The following is a 19294-nucleotide window of genomic DNA, read 5'->3' as shown; positions in this document are numbered from 1 at the left end:
GTTTCTAACCCACTGTGTGTTTATTTGACCGAGTCCGAAGGATGTTATCAGCACGGCCAGTCCTATAAAAGAACTCATGAGCAAAAACACTAATGAGCGAACCATTTGCTCAAATAAAACAAGGTTTTTACACACATACATATAGTAGCTGCACAAAAAGCTTGTTTTTTATGTTGGTGCAAAGCTGTTTGAGTCAAACAGTGACTCTCTTGTGTGCTTTTTAATTTCCTGTCTCTAAATGTGCAGAAGTAGGAGTGGAACAGCAGAAGCAGGTGGTTTGGTGCTCATTTTAGCATCAAACTATTTCTATTTCTACAAAGAAAGCAGTTTCTGTACCCTTAAAGAGAAGCGTAACAGTGGGTTGGTTTCACTTCCCTTCATCCTTGAAGATTTCGAGTCTGGTTCACCTCAGTAGTCAGATCACTCTCATCATGTTCAGTCAATCACTGAAGTTAAAAATCTTTCATAGATTTTATTGCTGGGGCAAAAAGGAAGTAGAGAAGCAAGGAGTCCATACCTCTCATGGTTTGTATCTAAGATTTGTATGATCAAAACTCTGAGGTTTTTGTGTCTTTTGAAGAGCTGAGGTATAAATTCAGTATAAAAAGAATAAGTTACTTTAAATGTGATTTTTCTGTATATAATGTTCTGTTTGAGCTGTTTCCCTTTTATCTACATACACACAGTATACTGTATCTCATTTCTTAACATTTTGCTTCCTTCAAAAAAAAACTTTGTTCACATTTCTTTAGTTGAATCTACAAGAAATTCCAAAGATTTGACATTTGACAGGGATAAATTGTATTTTTGGACTAGCAAGGTGATTCCACAAGATCTGTTAGCTCATATCCTGCCATGGTGTCCACTGTGTCCCTAAAACACTTGTGGAACCTGGACAAATGAGGGACAGAAGAGGACATGGCAGCAGTAGAGGAGTAGAGTAATATTTTTTAAATGCCTGTCAGGGCATCCCCACAGAAAGTGGGGGCCTAGGTAACCCTCTACCATCCTTTCATATGTCAATCAATCATACCCTTCACTCTCGTTGGTAGTCTCTTCAGTCACTTGCCTCAAGGCAGAGAAAAGTTTATCTTTTCTGTAGACAAAGAATAGTTGATTTTTTTTATGTTGGAGTCAATGTGGTTAAAGCATATAAGCCAATAATTTAATTTTGTTATGACATCATCCTGCTGTTCTTTATACCAATATCTCATTAATATTCTTTAATAGATTAGATTACTTAAGTGGATGTCATGCCGTGTTTATCTCACTATTGTAGTCTGATAAGGCTTTATTTTTCTGTCCATCTGGTCTTGTTTTAGCTTCAGATTGGGTCTCTTTTTCAAGACAAATATTTTTAAATTCCTTGTACATGACTGCTTTGTTTGAAAGTGCTGAAAATGATAAAATGCCTGAGAGCTTTGATAAACTTAAATCTAGCCTACCAGAAGTCAGAAGTGCCAGGTTTATTTAAAGGTCAATAAATAAACGTAATCAAAATCTGAGCTCTTTTGTAATTAGATCGACATTTAGACACAAACACTGATCATTAACCTCGATGTCAATAAACAAGGTTCACTGGGATGAATTTACTGTGCTGCCCTTCGGCAAAGTCTGAGGCTCAAACAAAAGACCATACCAAAGACCACCAAGCTCATTTTTCAGTCCTAGGTTGGTTAATATTTAGCTAACAGCACTTCTTGGCTGGGCCTAGGAAAGTGACATCAGACTCTTACCCATTTGTTTAAGCTCCTCAAGATTCTGTTTATATTTTTCATATACAGAATGAACAGCATACTTTCTCTATACAGTCCGTACATTAAATTTCTCTTCAGTCTTTCCGTTTATAATATTCAAAGTCTTGAGTTTAAAGTTTTTATGGTACTCTGTGCAGTCCTGTGAAAAGCTGAGTACATACCATGATTCAATAGTGTCATGTTTTGTAGTGGGTAAAGGACCCAAATGCAGGACTCCAAAGTAAACAAGATAAATTAAAAAACAAACCTTTATTAAAGATCAAAGGTAAAAGGGCAAAAGCATGACTGGTTAAGTAGGGACACACAAGAACAACAAGCAGGGTAAAGTAAGACACTGACAAGGGGGCTATGTCCACACGTACCCGGGTAGACAAACACTTAAGGTTAATCGGGATGATGAAGCACAGCTGGAGAACAAGGAACAGGTGAAACTAATCAAAGACAATGAGACATTAGAAATAAAATTGAGGACAAAGTGGAAGAGAGATGGTCTGTTATCTCTCTTCCCATACCAAAATAAAATGGGAAGCGAGATAACAGAGGAACAGTATAAGAGCTTTGCATTGAAATGCTGTGGTTTTCTCCAAATATGGTGCTGTACATTATGGCCAAACATCTTCACTTGTTTGGCCAAGATACCCCACGACGTCCAAGAAGTCGTGCGGTTTGCTCAGATGTTATGATGTACTTTTTCGAGAGAAGAAGCTTTCTTCCAGACAAATTATACATAACAGTTTCACAAGCATGCAGAGTCTCGTTTCTATATTGAATTCATATTCTATTCAATTTTATTTTTAGAGCTCCAAATCACAACAACAGTTGCCTTAACGCGCTTTGAGGCAACTGTTGTAAACATGAATGTAAACGGTTGACATGCACCCGAGGGGTCTGCCAAGTTCAAAATGTTTAGTTTCAGATCTGTTGTTAACTTACAAGAACTCGTTATGTGAAGGTTTTGCGCCTTTCTTCTGGGAGGTGTAAATTATAATTAACATGTAAGGACGAGAGAGTCAATGGGTGCGCGAAAAGAGAGATTCAGTGTCGAAACTGCATATTGTGTATGATCTCAGCCTGTTCATCAATATGACAACAATAACCCATCCTTTAAAATAAGTCCTCCATCTGAAACCGAAGGCACTCTAACCACAATCCTTGGTTAGGAGAGTCTTGTGCGTTTCTACATCCGCTCTGGGTAGTTAAAATGCTTGCGAATAAATGAGATATCGCGTAGCTGCCGGACTTCCGTGTTGTCTGCGTGATGACGTAGACGTCCGGACCCTCACGGTCCGGTCAGCACAAACGCATCGGAGGCGGAGGTCTGTTTCCAGCTCCTGGACGGTGAAATCACAAACAGGTGAGTACCTGATCGGCACAGCGGGCACACGGCGCGTTCAAAAAGTAACAAAACAAGTAATATTTTTATTTAGCTGTCTTATTTTCCTGCTACGGCCGTTAAAACACGGCTGGACTGGCTGCTCGATGACCTCCAGACTCAAGAAAAATTGAAAGGGAAACCTGATTGAAAGCTTTAAGGACTTGAAGGAGGGCTAAAACTTGTGATGTGTGTATTTGCAACTGTCCGATCTTGGCTAAATCGACCACCCGTGAGAGATTTGGGCGATACTAAAATACAGGGTAGCGAAACATTTTCATAAGGAGGGTCATTCTTCACTGATTGGACTGCTCGGGAGCTTTAAATCTGCCCTGAAGCTGTAGCTGGAACGTAATAACGGTTTAACAAACCGTCTTTTGGAAGCTGGAACAAATAAGCAGCTGGGGGGTGTCGGGAGTTGCAAGAGCGTTCATGGCCCTCTTATGGTTGTAATGGACAGGGCAGCGCCCAGGATCACGGCAGTGGGGGGCCCACAGCAAATCAAAATGCTTGATCAGGTGAAAAACAGATGTGGAAACCGCTGCAGCAGTCTTGAATAAGAAGTCCAGTAAAAGTCACACCCTGCTAATCAGTTTTAGCATCAAAATATACTTAAAGAGTTAAAGTACTCATTCTTATTAGTAGGTCAGAATGATTTATTAATTTATGTGTATCACGTACACATACTTGGATTAAGTGTGTCCACTGAGGACAGCGCCCGGGTGGACATGTGTATGAATTGTCACAAAGGTATTAGTAGTAATCTATGGGAAAAATTTTGATTGGAAGAATAAATTAGAGTTTTTAGAGACTCTCGGGTCTCAGCATCAGATAAAGATTGGAGGAGCTGCAGGTTCATTGGGGATCGTGTCTTCTGGGCCTGTCCAATAATCCGGGGATATTGGCAGTTGTTACTATGTTTCTATGGTGTTAGTACTTCCTCAGAGCGCTATAGGATAACTGTTAACTGGAGGAAAACATCACCAACAACAATAATCCAGTGGATGCTTAGACTAATATAGATAATTGAGTACATGACATCATAGGTAACAGTAATTCTGATGTATTTGAATGCTTGCTCAGAGGCCTCAAACACTGCATTTTTCATTAGTTTTAATTTTTATTATTAAAATCTTTGCTTTTACATCTTCTTAGTTTCAGCTAGCTTCTGTGTGAGTTCACGTGTTTCACTTGAGTTTTAATTTAGTTTGTAGTAGTTTCTGTATTTGCATCCTCTGCTAAACGAAAAAAAAAAAACCCAAATAATTATTTCTTATGCAGAGATAATTCAGGAAACACAGCGATCCCATTATCATTTATTACTGCTGTTCATGCAACATTTATAGAATAATTATGAAGCTAAATTGAACAAAGTGAGAACTGAAACAAATAAAATTGCAGTAATATGTGCAATATTCTCATTCTCATGTTTTCAGACTGATGTAATTCAATCAGATGTAATAATACTGTTTAAATTATTAAATTCCACTTCCACTTAGTGCTATTTGGCCTGCTGTGCCATTTGACTTAACTGACAGTAATGACGAAAAGCTAACCTATGAAGACGAGTTTTTAGCAAGTTTAAGATTCCTGATAGAACCTGATAGGCTGAGAAAGGCTGTTCCAAAGTTTATGTGCTACAACCTTAAAAGTGTGATTGCCTTGTGTGAGCACCGCCTAGTTTAGTAGATAATGTCAAAAAAGCAACAGAACAAAAGGCAGTTGGTTTAAAAAAAAAAGAATGAATAGATATTCCACTACAATAGATTCCTACATAGCAAACAAAACAGCCTGCTTTGATGAGTGTTTTTCCACTTTGCTGCATATTGTCATTTGCAGCCATCTTTTGCCCGCAGTGTCGTGTTCCCTGCATTTTGGGAGCTCATGATTCTTACTGATTCTGAGAACCTGTCATTAGAGCCTTGCATTTTAGGTTCACCTTTGGACTGGATCGTCTGTATATCTATGCTCTAGGTCAGTGTTTCCCAACCTTTTGGAGCCACAGAACATATTTCACATTATAAAATACACACGGCACACCACCAAACAATAATATCACAAAAAGCATATTGATCATTTTCCCCCTGCGCATCAGGTATAGCGGAATTGACTCGGTTTGTCCCCAGTATACCTTTTTGTTTTCTTTTGACTGCTACCCATGCTAGGGCCTTCATCTGGGTTGGAATTTCTCCAGGACCCAGGTCAGATTGACAACTTTTTCTTTTCAAATATTTATCTATTGCTATTACACGCTGTGCTGTCTCACTCACAGCATGACTATTATGTAATTTCTTCTTCGTCTTCTTCAGTTGTGCTTCCCTCTAGTCGAAGACAGTGTAATTGTTCTGCCCATTACTCACGCCGGTCGCTTAGAGTACTAATCAGGTGGAAACAGCACACCTGATCATTTCTCATGGCACACCTATGTGCTGCAGCACAGTGGTGGGAAACACTGCTCCAGGTAGTACTTAATTTACTGCTTGTAGAGTTGTTGCTTTAATTTAGTTACTTGTATCTAGAAGTTTAAATGTGTTTTTTATTTTTTGATGTGCTCTTTGGGCTGTTTATGGTTTGAGCTACGCTTTATTCTTACATCTGTTTTAGACTCGGTTAGCTTTAGTTACCTGTGACTGAGGGTTGTATTCAGTTAGTTCCCATTTTGTGTTTTCATTCACTTCCTCCTTCTCTCGTCTATTTGTCTTTTGACTTTAGGCGTTCCCCTGTCTTCCTCTTTCTTCGTTCATGTCAAGTTAATCTTATTTCAGTTTTATTCTCAGTTTTCCTTTGTTGTGTCGCTTTTTGCTTTTTGTATTTCTAGTGATTTCTGGCTTTCCTCCTTGTGTATTCTCGCATTTTGTTCTTTATAATTCTCTATTCTCTCGCTGCATTAGATGCTGACTTTATGTTTGTTTTTCACCTGCTGCTCTTGGAGCTGTAAAACTATGAATAGGACATGCAAATCTTCATACTGGGGAGCAGGTAACTCTTAGATCATAGTTAGAGGTAATAAACAAGTGAAACTGGCTTTGTGTTCTACAGCGTCACAGACCAAAGTTTCTTTTGAACAGTGCCATGAATTACAGGCAGGTTAGGGTTTATCTGCTCTCAGGTTCGCAGGTCCTAAAAGTGAAAATCAATTTTAGACTGATTCCCATCAAGGGGACATGCAGAATATTTACTTTAATTATTCTGATACATTCTGAACTTCTTAAGAAGTTCAGAAGAGATTTTACTATACAAACTCAGGTACCAACGCCAACCCCATTATGGTTGCCTGCTGCTTAGTGCGAATGTACATTGACTAGCTAAACCAGCGGTCCCCAACCTTTTTTGCGCCACAGACCGGTTTATGCCCAACAATATTTTCACGGACCGGCCTTTAAGGTGTCGCAGATAAATGCAACAAAATAAAACTGGTACCGGTACGGAAAAAAATAAGATTTATTCATAACACACTTGAAAAGACCCAGGAAAACCGAGTTAACAATAAAAACGATAACAAAATAACGCTGAAAACCGATAAAAACCCTGAAAACCATACATTTCACACCTGAGCCTCAACTCTCGCGGCCTGGAACCAAAGGACTCACGGACCGATATCAGTCCGAGGCCCGGGGATTGGGGACCGCTGAGCTAAACAACAAGCAGAAATGTGTACATGCTGACATTTGACACATTGATAGTCACTCAGATACTCAGATCCATCATGGAAGTTGTTACAGTGGTAAATGTGGTATGTGTCCCTTTAGTCACACCTCTTGAGTAGGTAATCCCCACTTAAAGTCTCCACACTGCAGTGAAAAAATTAGCATTCATCCAAATCAAGGCATTTATTCTCTGTATCATGAATAATAATACTGTTAGATAAGACGAGTTTGAGACACAGATTGCAGGTCATGCTGGCTGTTAGAAGAGCTGCAGGTTTAAGGCACTCTGCCATAGGGTTCAGGTCCATCTTTTATATACAGTCTATGGTTAATTGCATAAGCAAATACTAATCAAACAGAAAATTAAAAAGAATGATAGAAGTCATTGTATATGGGTAAAAAATAGAAACTGTAAACTATCAAAAATTCACCAGAGGGTGCTAAAATAACTTTTCATCCTTTGATTTCTCTCAACTTTCCTGTGATGGACAAAGATACAGGAAAAGGTGGAAGAAATCATGGATGCTGGGAAGTAAGGAGAGGAGAAAGACAAAGTGAAACTGAGTTACGAAGAGTCTGTATTAAGACTGTTTTTATTTTAGTCTGTGTCTGAGTGTTACGGAAGAACTCGATAATTAGAGCGTTCCATTTTTATTGCAGAGTTTTATTAGTGTAGCGCTGCTGGACCGGTATGTTATTCCTGCCTTAACTGTGTGTGTAAACTGTTTAATAATCTGAGCTGCATAAGCAAGGCAGCAGCGGGGAGATGGGTCTGACCAGCAGCGCATACAAACACACTAATAAATCAGATGATGAATTTTTCATCCCGTGTCGTCCAGCATTATGAGTCAGCGGACGGAGCGACGGGGGATACACGTGGACCAATCAGACCTGCTGTGCAAAAAAGGATGCGGTTACTATGGCAACGCAGCCTGGCAGGGCCTGTGCTCAAAGTGCTGGAGGGAGGAGTACCAGCGGGTACGGCAGAAACAGATCCAGGATGACTGGGCACTGGCAGAAAAGTAAGACCTTTAGCAGCTAGTCCTCGAACATCTCCAGAGGAAAGCAAAGTGTGAGAGAGGCTAAAAGCAGAAACACAGAACATTGTGCTAAATAGCTCCATTAATGAATGAACCACTTTATAAATCACCAGGTGCATTCATTTGAAAAGAAACAGACATGCTCATTGCAAGCTTATTGTTTCCCCTCTAATCAACTTTGCTTGGTTCCAGGCTGCAACGAGAGGAGGAGGCAGCGTATGCCAGTAGTCACGGCGTGCAGACTCAGTCCACAACGACCCCGCAGCCCGGACATGCCTCGCTGGGTCCCTTCTCCAAGTTTGAGGAGAAGAAAACCAATGAAAAGACTCGGAAAGTGACCACCGTCAAGAAGTTCTTCAGCCCTTCGTCACGAACTGCTTCTAAAAAAGGTATCACATTCATTAACATCAGTGTGTGTGCACTTAGGGTGCTTTGTGAGTGTTTTGTTGATCAACTCGCAGCTGCATGCTTTAGCCTGAAATAGTCAGGGGTTGGGATTAGGTGTATATTGGTGTTAGTGTCTTACCACGTCCATGCCAATAATAAGCAACTACAGGAGGTTGTAAAATGTTTTCAAGGTGGAAGGTTGTGGTGATAACAGCTCTGCAAATGAGGATGGTTACTGATGATAAGTCATCAGTGGTGGTTTAATATACAGCTGGAGGTCCCAAGAGAAATGAAGACTTCGGGAAGCACATGCTGACTTAAGAAAGTGGTTTCTGTCCTAACAACAACATCTATATTCTTCCCCTGTCATCAGAGCACCCAGCTGCTTGCCACATTAAAAATGGCTTAGTTTGCATAAAGCTTAGTTTGCTTTGGCTGCCAAAGCTGAGGAGAATTGCTGTTTTTCTCAGTCCATTCAGTTAAAAAAACCTGAAAGTAATATTTAAATGTTTTCCTTTGTTTTTAAATCTTAAGGTTGAAACAGATGTTGTTGTTCTAGGAGTATCATGCAGTTGTTGGTCAGAGGATAACAATAACTGAAGTTCAAACCAGGCATCAGAAGGATGAAGAAAGGTGATTTAAAAGATTTTAAACGTGGGATGGTTGTTGGTACTAGATGAGCCAGTGTTTCAGACCCTGCTGATCTGCTGGAAGCATCTCTGGGGTTTAACAAATATAGTTTGGAAAAGAGAAAATCCTGCAGGAAGTCAGAGGAGAATGGCCAGAGTGCTTTGAGCTGATAAGAAGGCAACAGTCACTCAAATAGTTATTGTAGAAGAGGATCTCTGAGCTCACAGCATGTGGAGCCTTGAAGCAGATTGGCTGCAGCAGCAGCAGAAGACCACCCTGACTGCCATTTCTCTCAGCTAAGAGCAGTAAGCTGAGGCTACAAATCACATAGGTTAACCAAAATTTTAAAAATAGTAGATTGGAAAAATGTTATCTGATCTGTGAGTCTTGATTTCTGCTGTGGCGTGTGGTAAGGTCAGAATTCAGTGTAAACAACATGAAAGCATGAACCACCCAGCCCTGTGTCAGTGGTTCAGGATGTGTCCGGTGCCCAGGATATGTTCTTGGCACACATTTGGGCTCCTTAGTACCAACTGTGCATCATCTAAAGCCCACAGCCTAGCTGAGTATTGTTGCCAATTACTTCCATCCATTCATAGTCTAATCTGTTTAAGTTAAGTTGTAATTAATACAGTGTTTAGTGAATGGACATTACAAGTGTCCTGAGTTCCTCTGATGGTGTAAGGGGGGGGGGGGGGGGGGGGGGGGGCACTCCTTCATCCACACTTGATGTTGCACAGCATTTATAATAACTTGGGACAAATGACAAAAACATTTTTTGGTGTTTTGCTGTGAAATTTAAAAATTTTGCTCTGAAGAGGTAATTCTTGCAATTATTTAGTGGCGTGACAGCTGTGTAGGGAGTTATGTGTCCTATGATGAGAGTAAGTAATACATGTTTATCTGAAGTACCGACACATATACACCTATTGGGGGGAGAATTATTATTTTTTATTTTAAACGTGATTTTTTTTTTCCTAACTAGAAACCCAAGAAGGTAAAACCAGTCCGTCCATCAGCCGCCACGCAAGCTTCGATACGGACCAAGTGTCCAAAGACTTTGTGGACTTCCTGAAAAACCTCCAGAAGCCCGGCCGGGAGATCCACAAGCAGTGCCGAGCCTTCCTCGTGAACATGTCAAGCAAGAAGGTGCGACATACTCTGACGCTCAGTGACTTAATGACACCAGTCGTTTACTTTTGAATGTTTCCATGACTTTCCACGCGAAGAACCTTCTAAGGTCTTTTGTCAACAGGACCTGGGTGCCGATGAGCTGTCAGAGTGCGTTCAAGATTTCTACCAGAATTTGGCCGACCGCCTGATGACTCACTTTAAAGGTAGGATTGCAGAAGTTGCAACTTTACCTCAAGTATTTACAACAATCATTAAGACGTTCTCAACGCAAACAGTCTGAGAAGCCACTAGATGGCAGCACAAGCAGTATTTTATATGCTCTAATGTGCCTTTGTTCACCAGGCTCCTCTGAGTCTGTGGAGCAGGTGATGGACCAAGTGGAAAAGTACATCATGACTCGTCTGTACAAGAGCGTTTTCTGTCCAGAAACCACTGATGACGAGAGGAAGGACTTGGCCACACAGAACAGGATAAGGTGGTTCTTCCTGGACTGAACAACTCAGCACAGCCTGATGTTTTTAGAATATAATATTTTATGTCATATTGTCATTTTTGTGGATTTTCCTGGCTTTGGCATTAGATTTTGTGCAAACATGGGGTTTTTATGTGTAAGCTGTGTGTGTGCCTGGTGAATAGAAAGCCTCAGTGCACAGCGCTCGCCTTTAATCTTCATCCGCCTGTGAAAACTTCAGTCTGAATGCTTTCTGAGTCTGTGCAGTTGATTACACAATAGCCATTTTTAGCTGTGTTTTTCTTACATTTGGAAGCACAGTGGCAGCTGCTGGCTGCACGTGTCTGATGTGTTTGTCACCCTGGAGCGAAGTGACTGTAACAAATGTGTATGGTTGCATCATATGCAGACACACAAAAATACAAAAAATAAGGGTGTCAGGCTTATGTGAATGAACACAATCTGTATGTCTTTTTTTTCTCTGATTCTGATTCTCTGTGTTGCAGAGCTTTGCACTGGGTGACCATCCAGATGCTCTGTGTGTCCATGGATGAAGAAATCCCGGAAGTCTCTGAGAATGTGGTGAAAGCGATAACAGGTCAGCGAGCGCTCAGACGCGCTGTTTGATTGCGCTTGATCCTAGCGGTGCTGTCGTTTTGCAGTTTTGTCGCGAACTTCACAGAGACCAAAATCTGAGTTAAAAAAGAGTGAATGTTTTACCCCATCAGATAAATGATTGCTCATGATGATCACTGCTGTCCTCGCTTGTTTCTGCCACACACAATGTGTCCACATTAAAACAGTTCTGGGGAGTTAAAAATCCAAGTAAAATTGTACAGAAAATGGTTACAAACCACAAACCACGCTTCTCCAGAAGTGAAATGTATAAATCCACCTGAATATGAGCCATCTCTCCTGTAGGGATCCGTTGCAGTCAAAGGGAAAGGCCTTGGCGGTCTGAAACCCCGCTACTGAAAGTGATTGAAAATGTGAATTAGAAACCCAAACTAAAAACTGCAGTTCTTCTGATGGCCACTTGAGGCTGGCTCCAAAAGTGACTTTGTCCTCATAGACTCCCATGTTAAAATCTTAAAAGTTAACAGCATTAAAAACCATATTTACAGCCACCTACAAAACATGGCTTTGACCTCTGTGAATTATGCCTTTTTATAACATCTCTATAACTTCACACACAGATGTGCCAGCAGTCCACGAGGGTTCACCTTCACTGCTTAGACTCACTTAAATTTAGTTTGACTCATTTACTCCATTTGTGAGTCTTTTATTAAAATTGTAGGTGATGCAGCATGGGAAAAGGTGCAGACTGAGAAATCCTGACTGTGCACATCTTTACATCAATGTCTGCAAATATTTATCAAAATTAGGGGCAGGGATAGCTGAGTAGGTAGAGTGGTTTGAAGGTCGGGGGTTAAAATCCACTAAATGGCTATCCTGAGGTACCCCTGAGCAAGGTACCATCCCTACACACTGCTCCCTTGGTGCTGGATTGGCTGCCCACTGCTTCGCTAGAGTGAATGGGTTAAATGCAGAGAGTAATTTCTATACAGGAATAAATAAAGTATACATTATATTACAAAATTATGTCAGAAAATTTCGTTTATTGATCATTATAACCATTTCTGTTGTTTGAACTCCAAATAAACAACATTTTGTCCCGCTCAGTGCATCCACACACACCTAGAAGGGCGATGGGGTCAGTGAAACTTGCCCCCTTTAATGACGCTGGCAACCTTTCCATCTTGGGCCTGAGGCAATAATGCTGTGTGCATTGCAATTGATTGGCTGTTCCTGTAAACCTAGTGAGTTTTTATCTGAAGTTTAATCATTTACTAAAGTTCAATAATCCAAAGAACAGAGACAGTTTGACACAGTTAAGTTAAGCCTATCAGCCACTGCCTATCTACAGGGTCCTATCCCAACGGATATGAGCCACAGGACACCTCCTGATGGTTTTTGTAGCCCAGAGGGGACAAAAGCTGTTTCAGGCAGGTGTTCTTAATATTGTGGAAAAAGAGTGTATATCTGCTCTTTGTTCTATGTTCTCCTTTGAGAAATAAGCAGCCGTTTGTCTGCCTTTGAAGAGGTTTTTCTTGTCTTTGTAGTCTTTAAAACTGAGCTGTATGGCTTTCAAACAGTCGCTCCATCCATCCTTCATGTGTAGAAATGAGCTTAACTTGCTAATGGATTTGATCTGGCAGCGCCGTGCGACGTCTGGTGCTGCAGATGGTGAAGACAGACGCTCTGCTGTGAATATATAATGTTCTTTAAGTGCCAGGATGGAAATAAGTCATTTGTAAATCATCCTTATATATATTTTACCTCCAGAGCAGAACAAATAAGTTTTACTTAATAAACGTATAACCTGATTAGCTCTTTGTTTCAGCCTTCATTAGCAAATCTTGGTCTGTTCCAGATATCATTGAGATGGATTCGAAGAGGGTTCCTCGGGACAAACTGGCCTGCATCACACGCTGCAGTAAACACATCTTCAGCGCTATTAGGATCACCAAGAACGAGCCGGCGTCCGCCGACGACTTTCTCCCCGCGCTCATTTACATCGTGTTGAAGGCGAATCCTCCACGACTTCAGTCCAACATCCAGTACATCACCCGATTCTGCAACCCCAGCAGGCTGATGACCGGAGAGGATGGATACTACTTCACCAACCTGGTCTGTTTTTCTTTCTTCTTTACAGTAAAAACTGATGAATCCAGATAATGAAAAGTGAAATAAGTTTTGTGTTATAATTATAAAATCAGAGTTAAGATTTCAGTGGTTATTTAGCAGCCAACACATGTTAACAAACATCAATACACCAAACCTAGCAAACCTGCTAATTTACATAACATAAGACCACTGTTCAAGATGTGCCTTAAATGCTGGGAATGTGGAGCGCCTCTTTATTGTCTTTGCTGAGCTATTCGTGCACTTAGCTCCCTTTACTGACGGCACAGTTTGTCCAAATGTAATTAAACCCCTTAATGAATAATATCCAAATATATGTGGGTGTATGAAGTATTTAATGAGTGTTATGTCATAGACAAATACAGATTTCAGATTTGGAGGGCTTAAACGTCTCTGTCTGCTTTTTTTTCTTTTAAAGAAACAAGCATTATATAAGGTTATTTCTTATCTGCCAGTTTTAGAGGCACTGATAGGTGCAGTCGCATGGCCTTCAGACAGAGCCACACAAGCTCTTCCTCACTAAGCTAAGCAGAACAAGATACACACTCGAAGGCCACTTTATTAGTTATACTTTGCTAGGATCCCATTCTTGCATCTTCACGGCATAGTAGGAACAATCCAAGTGTTACAGCAGAAACCGAGACTCATCAGACCAGGCAACATTTTAACAATCTTCTGTTGTCCAATTTTCAATCAATCAATCTTTATTTACAAAGCACTTTTCATACAAAAAATGTAGCACAAAGTGCAAATTTTGGCGATCCTGTGTGAATTGTAGCCTCAGTTTTCTATTCTTAGCTGATAGGAGCGACACCCGGTGTGGTCTTCTGCTGCAGTAGCCCATCTGCTTCAAGGTGTGATGTGCTGTAAATTATACCTGCATCTTAACAGGCTTTAAATGAGGCCTGCAGAGACGTTTATGTGAATCTTTATAGAAGCATAATTGTCACGTCATGGCACTCTGTTTCCCAAAATGTTGGACTAACCCTTGTAACATAAGGCCATCTGGCTCTCTGTGACTCAGTTTGATGTGCTATCAGAAAATCATCCATGATTTCAGTTGGTTTTCTTTTTTTTTTAAATTAATTAATTAATTTTTATTTTTTAGTGCTGTGCAGCTGCCTTTATCGAGAAGTTGGACGCTCAGTCTCTCAATCTTTCCCCGGAGGAGTTTGAGCGTTACATGTCGGGCCAAGCTTCGCCAAGATGCAGCAGCGCAGAGGGCGAGTGGCCCCACACCGGTCCAGGAGCTGGCGTGGCTGCCACCAACCCTGTCCTGGCACAGCTCAACCACAATCTGGAGCAGCTGTCGACCATCAGCAGCCGGCAGGAGAAGGTGATGGAGGCCGCTCAGAGCCTCCAGGCTGACCTGCTCTCCTGGACCGAGAGCGTCCAGCGGGAGGTGAACGACATCCTGGAAAAATATCCGCTGACCTGCACAGTTTCTGCCATTGATGCCAACAACATAGACAACGACAACCTGCCGCCGCCGCTGACCCCCCAGGTGTTCGCAGGGTAGTAAAGTCAGTAGAGAGAAGAAGCATTTCACATAAAGGTACTTTACTTTGAAAATGGGAGTTTCCCAGTAGCCTCTGCACCTTAAATTTTAAAGTGAAGTCATTTCAGTCAGAAAAAGGAAGAGAGAGGGGTGAGCTACAGGGAGAAGCTACTTTTATTTGATTATTATTATTATTATAACTGTAACTATAAAAACACACTCCACGTACAATTGTTAACAAGGGATGCACGAGCTATGGAACATTTCTTTTTGTATAGGTTTGTTGTATTTTGGGGCATTTTACATGGAAGTTTATGCTGACAGTCTCCATTTATGAGACTGCCTCATGTGGCCATTTATGGAACTGCAGGAACTGTATTTGGCAGCTCAGTTTTGGCTTTTAGCCATCGAGGTTTCTGCAGTTATGTTGCACAGTTCACTTTTATTCAACACCAAATGGACAAAACAAAACAAAAAAACAAAACAAAGAAAAATCAAATAAATTTGAAACAAAACTTAGTAGGTTCAACAAAAAAGGTGTGGTCAATGGTCATTTTAGAAGAAAATAGGAAATTTATTAGGAAAAAACCTTGTAAAGTGGTGAGAAAAAACAGGCAAGTTTGATTAAAAAGTTATGAGGAAAAATCTTCAAAAATTTTCGAAAATGCTAATTTCTCAGAAATAAATGGTCAAATTACAAGGAAAAAATTTGTCAATAAAAAAATAGAATTTTTTAAAGAGTTTTAAGAAAGAAATTCACGAGAAAAACTGGACAAGTTTGCGAGGAAAAAATAGCAAATTAATTACAGGTAATTTTGTAACCAAAAACAAACAAATGTACGAGAAAGAAATGGCAAAAATATAGCACATATTAAACTGACCAGCTGCTGTTACACTTAAAACTTGTCACTATTTTGTCCAAACATAACAGGCAGATGATGCTAACTGGCTGGAGAAGAGAATACTCGTGTTAGTACTAAATGATGATATGATATGAAATAAACATACCTAAATTTATGTAACAATTAAAATAGATTTTAAGTGCGCAAATAAACAACCAGCTTCAGATGACGATCGCTTATTGTCAGCTGTGATTTCAATTTTGCTCTTATTAATGACAAAATAAGCTCCTAAATGATAAGCTTGTTTGCCCACATTTCTTTACATGTTCACTCTTTATTTCACTAAAAAGCAATCCCGCAAAAGAAATAAATTACAAAGCAGACTAACCTGTGCATGAGTGTGCAATTTTCGGTTTCCCTGTAACACCTTCAGCTGCCATTGTTATCTGCCACAGTCTTGAATTTTTGTTGCCGTGGAAGTTTAAACATCTGCAGGCCTGCAGATCGATGTTTTAGTCTGAGGACAGTTTCACGTCTGTCATTTTGTGGAGAAAAGAAATTCAGGTCTTACACATTTCTAACACAGAACCGCTTCCAATTATCCTGCAAGCATGAATTTACCCTGAATACACACTTCAGGTTTTGTGTAATTTATGTTTCAATATTGTACTGTGTGGGGTTTTTTTTAATTTGTTTTTAAAGATTTACAGTGTTTGTCTGGCTTTCTGCACCACATACCGGCCTCAGTAACAAACCATTGCAAAAATACGCATGTTACATGATAAAAATACTATTACTAATGTATTTTAGATATTAATTTTTTTTAAATCTCATTTTGTGTACTGTATATTGTTAAAACAGTCCAGTGTCTGCCACTTTAAACCACTCCTGGTCCTGTTTCTGTGTTTATTTATTGACCGAGGATCTTTTAAGTACTGTCAAATTCAATAACATTGCTAGTCGCTGAAATAAAAGCAAAGGGACTGTATAAAAGCCTATAAAATGTGTGATTACTGTAAATTTACTCCGCTGCAAAAAGCATCTCCATTTGCCACGTGTGGCTTGTTTAATCCTCAGTAGCAACCGCTTGATCTTGAAAAGATTTTTGCTGTACATTTCTTTTTCTCTGTGCCACAGAGCTCTAATATCTGAGCGACATGTTCAGGCAGTAGCAGCAGCGCCAAATGTGTATTAATCCACAGCTGAAACTAGTCCCATGCGATTTCACTATTCACTCTAAGCTACAGTTCCCAGCTATTTCATATAAATTTGATATGTTTGTGATTTTAAAAAATTGATTTATGCCTTAAGATGGAACTGAAATATTTTGAGTGTGTATGAAAAATAATGAAATCTGTTGAATTGAAATGGAAAAACAATTTGTGATGAGCCAGACTTGTGAAGTAAATCTGCTACTTTAGTTAAGCTTTAGTTAAAGTTAAAGTTTTAAGTAAATTAAAGTGCAATCTTCAGATGAATCACATATGAAAAAATTAACACAGTTAATAAATATTGGAGTGATGGATGATGTTATTTTGTTTTTTTTATTTTGTTTTTTTCTGAGTGGAATAAAGAAAAAAAAAATGTTTTGGTCTTGTTCCTTATTCCAGGGTTGTCAAACATATGGCCCAGGGACCATGACAGGCCCACCAAAGGGTTCAGCATGGCCCACTGGGTGACTTTGAAAAAAAAAACAAATTTAATCGGTGAGGAAATTTTGACTTTTAATGTTATTTGTTGTAAATAATAGGACATAAAAACAGAGCTGAAATTGTTAATGAATTCTGAGCCAGAGGTTTAAATCATTGTTCGTTTTACAGCCACCATACTGACAAAGACCTCACCGATGGGGGGTACACAAAAATGTTAAAAGCATTAACCCTGTCAAGACTGAACCATTAAATGATTACAAACAGTAATCATTTAATGGTTAAATCTGGAGTGTTTATTGAACAATTTGGCAATTTAAAAACAAAAGAAACATCAATTTAAATTTTTATCATTTTGGCCAAATCCAGCTATTTTTGTGCAGTTTCAGATTTATCAGCAATTTCCTTTACAGAGGTCTCATGTATCAGAGATCAGGGTTTAAGTTTTTGTTCCTAGTATTAGCAATGCATAAAATAACAATGCTGGACACAGTTCTGCTCAATAGTAATTTTATGTCTTCATATTTCTTCATGGGTGCAGTCTCTCCACAACAGTCTCTGCTTCTGTGGCCTCTGCTAGATGAACCATTAAACGCCAGAAAATTCACACAGTAAAAAAACAAAATTCTCTTTTAATTATGGGTCATACTGCAGGTAACGAGCTGCCAGTGTCAGTATGTGTGGTTAAAAAACAGGCTGTCCATCATCAGGTAAAGGGAAAAACACACTAAAAAGGTTATTAGGAAAAAAACAACAATGATTTTAACACACCAGACTTCATCTAGTCTGTGAACAGGAGCAGAAATACACTGTACACCTCCTTATCTGCTCCTTAATGCAAATATCTAATCAGCCAATCACACGGCAGCAACTCAGTGCTTTTTTGTAATCGTGGTGAGAATTAGAGCTGCAGTAAACGGAAACTAAACAGTTAATTTAACCATGAAATATGAACCTAAAATATGAAATCAAAGTAAAATTACTTTTCTCATTATTTTTACTTTAATATTCCAAAATCAAAAGCGTTTACCTAAATTACCTAAATGTACATCTACAAATTATTTCACCCTCTCGGGACAGTCGAATCTTATGTTTTGTTGCCAGTTTGTGGTCAAAGTCAGCTTTTCCAAGTGAACAGATGTATGTCAAAAGAAGAAAAAGTTTTTTGGACGTTTTTTGTTTTTTAGAATACCATCCAGTGATGTTTACCTTCTCTCTCCTTCGCTGCAGAGAAAATGTTCAGTAGGGTTTAAATCTGGAGCCTGAAGTGGACACTTTATTTAAGACTGAGGCTGATAAAAGCTTTGGTTGCACCTCGGTGTGGCTGGGGGGTGGGTGTCACTGTCTTGTTGCAGGATGAAGGTCCTGCCAAAATAATCTTTACACTTCTAAGCAACACCTGCTGCTCCCCCCTGCTGTCATCTGTTCCTCTGTCAGTGAGAATGAATTATCCGAGTCTGTCGAGGATGACGGTTTTTGCTGCTGTGTGCTTCTCTGAGGAGCGGGTATGATTTGAGTCAAGGGCACTTTGTGGTTTTCTTCACACTGTTGGCTTTCCCTGACTTTGGCAAAGGTTGTATTTATGCTCTCATCTGTCTCATAACTTTGCTTCAAGGCCAATTTTGGGTGCACAACACAAACCTTTTCATTATAAAATCTCCACGTCACTGTCACACTTGTGGTTATTCTTCAAAGCTTGGAGGATACAGTTTATTTTGAAGTCCATCACTAGTTTCTTTTCTGTTTTCTGAGCTTGATGCCAATCCTTTACTTTTTGTTTCCTCTTCTTATGGATAAGTTGTTTTTCTGTCATGTTCAACTCTTTGGTCTTCGTGCAGCCTTCTGGCTCCAACTGATGCAAGATGAAAAGATGTGAAATAATGAAATGAAGGCTGGACGCCCACTGCTCTCACCTGCTGTGAAGCACTGATTCAAAAGGAAACACCTGGGCAGCGAGTTACACCTGCCACTGTGTTGCTTGCTAACTTTTGCACAAAAGACTCCAGCCTCTACTTTTGCCAGTTTGATCTCAGATTTAAAAGCCTGAAAGTACTAAAATCAACTAATTTTGATGTACTGTTTACACACTTTTGAAGTGCTGTTACGGGGACATTCATATTTCATCTTCTGTCAAGTTACAAACTAACAAAGATTAACCAAGAAAATAAATGAAGATGATTG

General features: G+C 39.7%; 1 protein-coding gene across 1 annotated transcript; it reads left to right on the top strand.

Annotated features, from left to right (window-relative positions):
- The first annotated feature begins 7615 nt into the window (after positions 1-7615).
- Positions 7616-16990, top strand: rabgef1 (RAB guanine nucleotide exchange factor (GEF) 1). Its single transcript, XM_085175611.1, has 8 exons — positions 7616-7798; positions 8009-8205; positions 9819-9982; positions 10089-10170; positions 10310-10442; positions 10925-11016; positions 12853-13109; positions 14233-16990. The coding sequence occupies exons 1-8, from the start codon at positions 7620-7622 to the stop codon at positions 14641-14643; spliced, it is 1515 nt and encodes a 504-aa protein (XP_085031737.1). The 5' UTR covers positions 7616-7619; the 3' UTR covers positions 14644-16990.
- Positions 16991-19294: the final 2304 nt, after the last annotated feature.

The sequence above is a fragment of the Neolamprologus multifasciatus genome, chromosome 10 (assembly GCF_963576455.1).
Source record: "Neolamprologus multifasciatus chromosome 10, fNeoMul1.2, whole genome shotgun sequence".
Classification (NCBI taxonomy): domain Eukaryota; kingdom Metazoa; phylum Chordata; class Actinopteri; order Cichliformes; family Cichlidae; genus Neolamprologus; species Neolamprologus multifasciatus.
This window is presented reverse-complemented; position numbering and strand designations above follow the sequence as displayed.

Excerpts from the sequence above, each read along its gene's own strand:
- rabgef1 (XM_085175611.1), top strand. The coding sequence starts at position 7,620 with ATGAGTCAGCGGACGGAGCGACGGGGGATACACGTGGACCAATCAGAC. Across the intron at positions 8,206-9,818 it reads ACGAACTGCTTCTAAAAAAG|AAACCCAAGAAGGTAAAACC; the intron begins GTATCACATTCA and ends TTTCCTAACTAG. Across the intron at positions 9,983-10,088 it reads TGAACATGTCAAGCAAGAAG|GACCTGGGTGCCGATGAGCT; the intron begins GTGCGACATACT and ends TTTTGTCAACAG.